Genomic DNA, 7,979 nt, shown 5'->3' with positions numbered 1-7,979 from the left:
GGTTGCACCAGATCGATTAATTGTCCTTGTTTTGATCCAAATTTGTCTTCTTAGATTTACTTTTTGGAAGGTGTTGAAGTTTCTTGACTCAGATTGCTCCATTTTCCTTGTTTTTATCAACATTTTCCGGGGGACCATGGTTAGGCCGGTTCGTACTCTTCGCGCGCCCGTCGTCGAATTGTCCCTAAAAGAAATTTGGACACCCCCCCCCCCCCCCTAAAAATGATGTGATCCGCCTCTGCCAAGGCCCCACCGCGGGTCCCCCCCCCCCCCATCCTCTCCCTTACATCAAAGAGATGGGGGGGGGGGATGACATGGTTTTGATATGCCAGTTTTTCTGACACGATGCGTTTATCGACACAATTCTTATCGACAACCAGCCTCTGTAAGAAAGTAAGTTGTGACTTGGACAATGTACAATTTAAGAACGAAAATTAAGGGGCTTACTGTCCGTCAGGTCTAAATTGCCTATATTGGACATGAGTTGGTTTATACGATGAGCAATTTAAGACTGAGAAATATGGGAACAAATAGGAAGTTTTCATATGCGAAAAGCGGCGGGGGAGGGTGTGGGGAGGGGGTAAGTTTAGACACTCACATGAAATCTGTGAGTGCGACAGGTACAGATTCGGTTCAGCTGCTTTATTGACAAAGCCTATGCGAACACAGCTGTACAGCAACAAATTATATGTGTGCCTCTGTTACATCGTGCTGTACTGTGTTCTGCCTCGGGCAAGCTAGGCCGGGCTGCGACAGAGAGACTCTTGTTGCCGTGCATGTAGTCTCTCTTTCCCCCCTTCACTCCCCCCTTCCCGTCGGGCGGTGGACTCTCTCTCCCTCACTCCGTCACACTGGCTGCCTGTTAGCCGCGGCCTCTGTCCGTCGCGTCGCCCCCCGAGACCTGTCACAGAGTAGTGGTAGCTTGCTGCAACACGGTAGTCACTCTCTCTTGTCACCAACATCATTCACTGGGGGTACTGCTGGTGGTACTACTTGTTAGGCAGTAGCGTCCTCACAACAAGCCATCCTTTGTCGTTCGTTACAGCAGCGAGTTGCGGAGACTGCTGTGGTGCATCTGAAAGCTGTGGTGTTCATCAATCGACGGTTTTGCAGTGCATCGATCGAAACCGGCGGATTTTGTGATCAAAGGAGTTGTTTTTCCCTCCTCCTCGCTCTCTCTTTACTGACCCTGCCTGCAGCCAGCAGCCTGTTGAACCCGGTTACTGCAGCAGCACCAATATGACGGAACCGGCTCAGCTGACGATGAAGGTAAGCTTGAATTAAATATTGAGCAAGCAGATTCCAGACATGCTGTTGGAGTCCTTTAAAGCTCTCACAGCACCGTCTCCATATTATGTTTATTTCGGCCAGGCTGCAAGGCTGGCAGATGTTTGCCGTTTCTTCCATGGCTCTGTAAAACTCATATTTTTAGGGTAAACCATGTCTCTTTTCCTTTTGTGTATCTCTATATGAATGTTTTCTTTTTTGGACCTAAGTGAAAGCTTTTTTTACTGAATATTTTTGGATTGACGTCTAGGTAGCCATTTTTCGTCTTCAGAGCCGGAAAACGTGTCAACTGGTGAATTTTATTTGTCTCCTTACTCTTGAACTCGGCAGTTTCGGCGACTGCTAACATTTTTTTCTCGGCAAGATTTGCCAGTGGGTGTTTCCCTTTCTGTGTGACGCTCGTCTAATTCATGTATCTTTGAAATTACATGATGTGCATCCATGCACATCACCATGTCAGTTCTGTTCGTACTTGATGCTCTCTCCCTCTCTCTCTCTGTCTCTGCATAATATCAATGTCTCTTTACCGCGTGTGCTTTGTGTTTTCGCAAATTCAAATTGGCAGATGTTATCAGACAGTGTCGGAGTTGCCTCAAGGGGCCTATGATGCATGGCCTGCAAGGCAATGACACCATCCCGTGAGAACAGTGAACCACTCAGAGTGGTACACTTTGATCAACCGGATGGAATAAGTTTTTCTTTGTCGTTGGCCACCACAATGTAACTATCTTCATAGATTACATAGTATGACAGATAAACCGCTTCAGTCTTACGTGGATCATACAAAATGCTGATTGTGGTTATCCGTTGAACCGAGTTGAGTTATGTCTTTGAAAATGCAGCAAATCATCTAGTTTTTGAGAGGATAACGGCGGTTCCCTAGGGCTAAAGGGTGTTGCGGGGGGGGGGGGGGGGGGGGGGGTGGGGGGTGTTGACGGCTGAGTCGCCGTGTTCAGTTGTTCAAACCAAAATTACTGGATGAATAGACTTCAGTCCTATATAAAATTTTCGGGGGTTAGCATCTATTGTTTTTTAATTTAAATTGCACGTGCGGACAGGAGGTGTCGATTGCGTTAAATGCGGACTGTCTAACCATTTAATCGGGATGAACAGTGAATCATCATTCCCAGGTTCTGTTTGAGACTTCATGATAGATATCGCTAAAAGGAGTGAAAGTCGGTGACTATACGGAGGCGTCACATTATGCAGGGCCAACCAAGAGGTTTTCGACTGGAGTGGATGCTGCGGTGAAGTAATTGTGCAGGTGCGCGTCAACTTGCCTTGCAGTCCCCGGTAATTAGTGTCAGAGTGACCAAGCTCTTGACACGCAGAATAGTAATACTCATAGCCTTCAAAGTAATTTGTTGGCTGAGTGCTCTGAATCATGTCAGCAGAGCTTTTATTTGTTATCAAGGATGTTGTCTCTCTCTCTTTTTGGGGGTCAAGGAAAGTCCGAGTCTTCAAAAGAATGACAAAGAATGTTATTTAGACGCAAGAAAGAGTTATAAAGAGCTACTGTTGAAACTCAGAAAAGATATATAATATACACAATCTTAAAAAAAAACAACCCCACCGGAGCTTGAAAAGACCTACAGATTTGTAGCTGTGATAAGCAATTTATGCTAATACGCATTATGCTAATACTAATGAACTAGTCGGACACTTAAAATGTTGCCAGTGAAAGTCAGTCGATGAAGCGCAATTTGGCTGTGACCACTTCAATAAGGGTGGCAGGAAGATTGTCGGGAGAGATAGAGGCATGTTTACATGCCTATAATTCACAGTGAAAATGTTTTCTTCAGGACTAAATACCTTGTACGCAGGTTAATCGAGGAGGAATGTTTCTTCTAAGATTGGGTATGTGCCGCGACGGAGTCTACACCTACTTACTTTACCTAGCCTACCTGCATAATCTCATACCACAGTCACACCCAATGAGTTTCATCACGCACCAACTACCCACATAAGTTAGTACTAGCCCTACCTACTATCTTAGACCTCTGTCTTCTCACACATTATTTTCCCCCTTGGCTCGGCTATGCCAGGAATTCGCCCCCGATTTTTTGTCTGCTGCTCTCAGTGAGACAGCAGCTGCTGTTTTGCCTGCTGCGCTATAGTGAGGTTTTGGTCTTGCTCATGCTCTAAACAGTGAAAGCGAAAGCTGAGCAGGTGGGTAAAAGCTGACCGCCGCAAACAGCCTATTGTTTGAACGTAGCGCTCTTACTGTCGTCTGACACCTGACTTCCCCTTGTGACGTCAGTTGGCTTTTCGTTCTGCTGCTGGGGTTGTAGTTTGCATGTGTGTGGCTTGCTTGCTTTGCGGTCTTTGTTATACACACAGCAGCCCAGCCGCTTGTTCCAACAACTGATCAATGGTGTGTTTTGGTCCTTTGTGTGAAACATTATCTCATTGGTGATAATTCTTGGTGTTGATTTTGTTGTTGCCCCAGCCTTGGTAATTATCGACTAGCCTACTTCGCAAAGATAGGAAGTAGTAGAATTAGTAAACGTCCTCGATGATTGTCGGACATGTTTGTTTTTTTGTGTAAACGTGTGCTGTAGTATACTAAACAGCTTATCAGTAGCAGTGCGGATGAATAGTGTCCCTTTGTCTTTACGTGACATTGAGTTCGTTTTCCAAGTCGCTTGGGTGTTTTTTTTTTTATCGTGTTTCTGAAGACAATGTTCAAACCGCGTGACGTAAAATTAAGAACCTCAGCAAAAAAAAAAAAAAATACCTGGAAAACGGGCCATTATCAAATGCAAAAGTTTTTACCCCCACTGCTTGTAGAGCCTCAATGACTATAGATACTAGATAGCCTGCAGCGCGCACAGAGCTTGAGTTCTTCGATCAAAGAATGTCGGGAATCCCTACCCACTCCGCCGCGACATCTCAGTTTCCCTTCCTCCCTCCCGTTCAGTCGGTCTGTGTGAACAATGATCCGTGATGGAAAATCAAATATCGCCTCCATACCTGAATGGTGGCACTGAACTTTAGGGAGCGTGACAAAGGTCACGACGTGACACGGGGACGCCCCCCCCCTCCTCCCCTCCATTCAGGCTCAGTCCAAGTTCCCTTCACCCTCCCTCCCCAGCGCGTGAAGAATAACGGAAGAGAAAAGGGAGGCGGGCAGGTTTCAGAAGGAGCGACTTTGTCCACATGTTTGCTTCTTCAACTGACGCCGTGATGTAGCGGCCTTGAGGCCGTTGTGGATCTCGGGAGGGAGAACGGCATTTCAATCAGTTCAATCACCGGTGGTCCCCTTGTTCCCGACCCCTCCCCCATCTCCCAAACCCAATCCTCCCGTCCTGCCAGTTTTCAGGTAAGCGATATTCTCACGGTTGGTTGACCTGGCAGGTATTGTTGGGGCCCCGACCCTGGCCCTGAAAAAGTAACTGTGCGTGACTTTCGTTGACCAGGTCAAACAGGCACTGGACAGTCAAAGGCCGTCCTTTCACGAACAGAAGCATTAACTGAACATGCGGTAGAGGTGCGTTTCATGGCAAATCGTGCCGTGCGCGTCTTGATTGTGTAGTGATTTTCCAGATACGTCAAATTCGCCAGAAACTCCCCCAAACGGAAATATCATTAGTATTCCTTTACACGAGTCTGTCAGTGTAAAAGATGTGCGGTGCGATGGTTTGACGAGACGGTCACTAATTTGACTAAACGAAGTGACTCAGTCTGTATATTATATCAAAGACGACAGAAATCTTATATCAGTCCGACCTCCCCACCCCCACCCCCCCCCCCCCACCCACCCGCAAATCAATTTAAGGTGGGAGAAGACAAAACACATATAACTGATGCACATTAGTTGTCACTGTCAAACGAGGGTCGAGTGATAGCTATTTTCAGATTTTCAAATGTGACGCACATCTTGACATCTGAATTCAGACTGCATTTCGTGCATAATTGTACAAGGACTTTTTATGTTTGAATACAAAATATAGTGGAGGCTCACCACTGGATGAATAAGCATGGCGATCTTGTGAACTGGTTTCACTCAACAAGACCCGATTATATGCAGTGTGACTGAGTTAAGGGGGGGGGGGGGGGGGAGTAAACAAAGCGCCTGTCTGTGTATTGGTTTGGAGGCAGGCATACATTTGTTCACCAAAGCATGTCAGCGCACAGTGTTGCGCTCTCTTGAGGAAGGATGCCCTGTCTTCCTCAGTGGAACGTTCGACAGTCATAATAAAGATGATGGGAAATCTTGCTTTTTTGGGGGTGACTGGGAATTACTGAAGAGACTTACTGGGGGTTACCAGCTGCCATTTTCAAAGCGAACTGTGAATTTTGCACCTTGACATTTTGTCAAAGAAAGACATGATTTAAAACAACAGCACAGCAAATGTGAAAGTTGAGGCCTTAGACGCAGCAGGTCGCGCCCCAATACACTGTCGTCAAGATTTCGGTCATTTTTGTATACGGCCCAGTCGGCGGCACTCACTAGATCCTTGTAGGCATGTTAAAACAGTTGTGGAGTGGAACTGACACATTGCAAGCGTTGTTTACAAGTCCCCTCCGTTTTGAGACAACTCGAGTCGACCTGGTCCTTTGAAGAACTAACGGATAGACAGAGAACATACTGAAAGGAAACACAAAAACAAACAAGTCGCGTAAGGCGAAATTACTACATTTAGTCAAGCTGTGGAACTCACAGAATGAAACTGAACGCACTGCATTTTTCACAATAACCGTAGTCCGCCGCTCGTGCAAAACGCAGTGAAACTGACGAGCCTGTTTAGCGCGGTAGTGGTTTCGCTGTGCTGCATAGCACGCTTTTCTGTACCTCTCTTCGTTTTAACTTTCTGAGCGTGTTTTTAATCCAAACATATCATATCTATATGTTTTTGGAATCAGGAACCGACAAAGAATAAGATGAAATTGTTTTTAAATCGATTTCGGAAATTTAATTTTGATCATAATTTTTATATTTTTAATTTTCAGTGCTTGCTTTTAAACCAAATATAACATATTTATATGTTTTTGGAATCAGGAAATGATAAAGAATAAGATGAACGTAAATTTTGATCGTTTGATATAAAAAAAAAAAATACAATTTTCAGATTTTTTTAATGACCAAAGTCATTAATTAATTTTTAAGCCACCAAACTGAAATGCAGTACCGAAGTCCGGCCTTCGTCGAAGATTGCTTTACAAAAATTTCAATCAATTTGATTGAAAAATGAGGGTGTGACAGTGCCACCTCAACTTTTACAAAGCCGGATATGACGTCATCAAAGACATTTATCGAAAAAATGGAAAAAAAAACGTCTGGGGGATATCATACCCAGGAACTCTCATGTAAAATTTCATAAAGATCGGTCCAGTAGTTTACTCTGAATCGCTCTACACAGACACACACACACACACACACAGACACACATACACCACGACCCTCGTCTCGATTCCCCCTCTATGTTAAAACATTTAGTCAAAACTTGACTAAATGTAAATAAGCAACTGCATTATACTTCCGACTCAGAGCTACGTGTCTCACTTATTCTGTATCCTGGCAAGATTCCCAACTTTCACTCGAGACAGGATAGCATTTTATGAATGAGCTCCCTATTTTCATGACACAGACTTTCAACAAGCGTGGTTACGCAGCGGTTATACCACAGAGCGACCTGTCCCTTGCGTGTACAACTATTTTCGAAAAGCTGCACATTTTTGCTACTCAGTGTCGCCCCCGGATGGCCAGAAAGATGTTTTGAACGAGTTTTGTTGTGCATGATAACCTGCCTGGTGTTGCTGACAGAGACGGACTAGCCGCGAGGAGTTGCATTCCTGCTCACGCTTTTCTCCCCCGCGTTTGGCATGCTACGATGACCCGGCCGCTTCACTTGAAAGAGTGTTCTTGCCACACCTTGCTGTTCAGCGATTCTGAAGGGAGGGCCGCCAGGTAGAGAAAGGTGGGGAGGGGGTTAAACATGTAGGAAGGGATTTGAAAACGAAAATAAAATACACTGGGGAGAGGGGAACGGAACAAAAAACGTCTGAATAAGAAAACAAGATACACTGGTTTTCAGGCTGAATGAATGCCTACTTTGCTGCCTCACTTACTGTTAAGACCTTCGGCCGCGCTGAATGTGCCAGTGCAGCCGAGCAAGTGGGGTCGGTAATCCCTTTACACAGCGTAAAATGTCAAGCACTCGAGCTAATGCATAGCAATAACATAAAGCCCGCCCCGGTTCGGTGTTTGTTGGGGATCAATCACCACTTCCTCTCCGCAAGAACAGAAACGGCTTTGCGGTGAGGTTCCGGCGTCGATTTATAAACGGGTAGCCGCCCGTCCCGGAAGTGTTTAATATTATCACGGCATGGATCTAACGGACTGAAAAAAGCGATAATGTGAAATCGATTCCGACACAGCTCAGTGACATCACCACATGACAGCGTAGAGGTGGGGTGGGTATTGTACTCTCAGTGACATCACCACATGACAGCGTAGAGGTGGGGCGGGTATTGTACTTTCAATTACCGCAGTCATCATCCGCGCGTCATTTCGATCCTGGCCGGTGGCACTTTGGTGGCACCAGACGGATATTCTTCTGCTACGTTTCATTAGAATATCTCTGGTGGCACTATGATGAGCTACCTCTCAGTCGTGCACTTGGTTGCGCGCATGAGCTATTCCGTCTGCAACAACCAGATTGTTTGCATTCTGTTTAACACTTGGCTGC

The 7,979-nt window shown here is 45.6% G+C and overlaps 1 protein-coding gene across 4 annotated transcripts in view; it reads left to right on the top strand.

Annotated features, from left to right (window-relative positions):
• Positions 1 to 850: 850 nt before the first annotated feature.
• LOC138958429 (lethal(2) giant larvae protein homolog 1-like) overlaps positions 851 to 7,979 on the top strand; it is a 42,255-nt gene continuing 35,126 nt past the window's right edge. For 2 of the 4 annotated variants that reach the window (XM_070329572.1, XM_070329575.1), the window contains exon 1: positions 857 to 1,269. In XM_070329572.1, coding sequence (XP_070185673.1) covers positions 1,240 to 1,269 — 30 coding nt within the window. In that variant the 5' untranslated portion in view covers positions 857 to 1,239. Of the gene's footprint in view, positions 1,270 to 7,979 lie in introns of all 4 variants that reach the window. The other 2 variants (XM_070329576.1, XM_070329574.1) reach the window with 2 other exon arrangements.

Source organism: Littorina saxatilis, linkage group LG2 (assembly GCF_037325665.1).
Source record: "Littorina saxatilis isolate snail1 linkage group LG2, US_GU_Lsax_2.0, whole genome shotgun sequence".
Classification (NCBI taxonomy): domain Eukaryota; kingdom Metazoa; phylum Mollusca; class Gastropoda; order Littorinimorpha; family Littorinidae; genus Littorina; species Littorina saxatilis.
The sequence above is the reverse complement of the archived record's forward strand: the minus strand, read 5'-3'. Positions and strand labels throughout refer to the sequence as shown.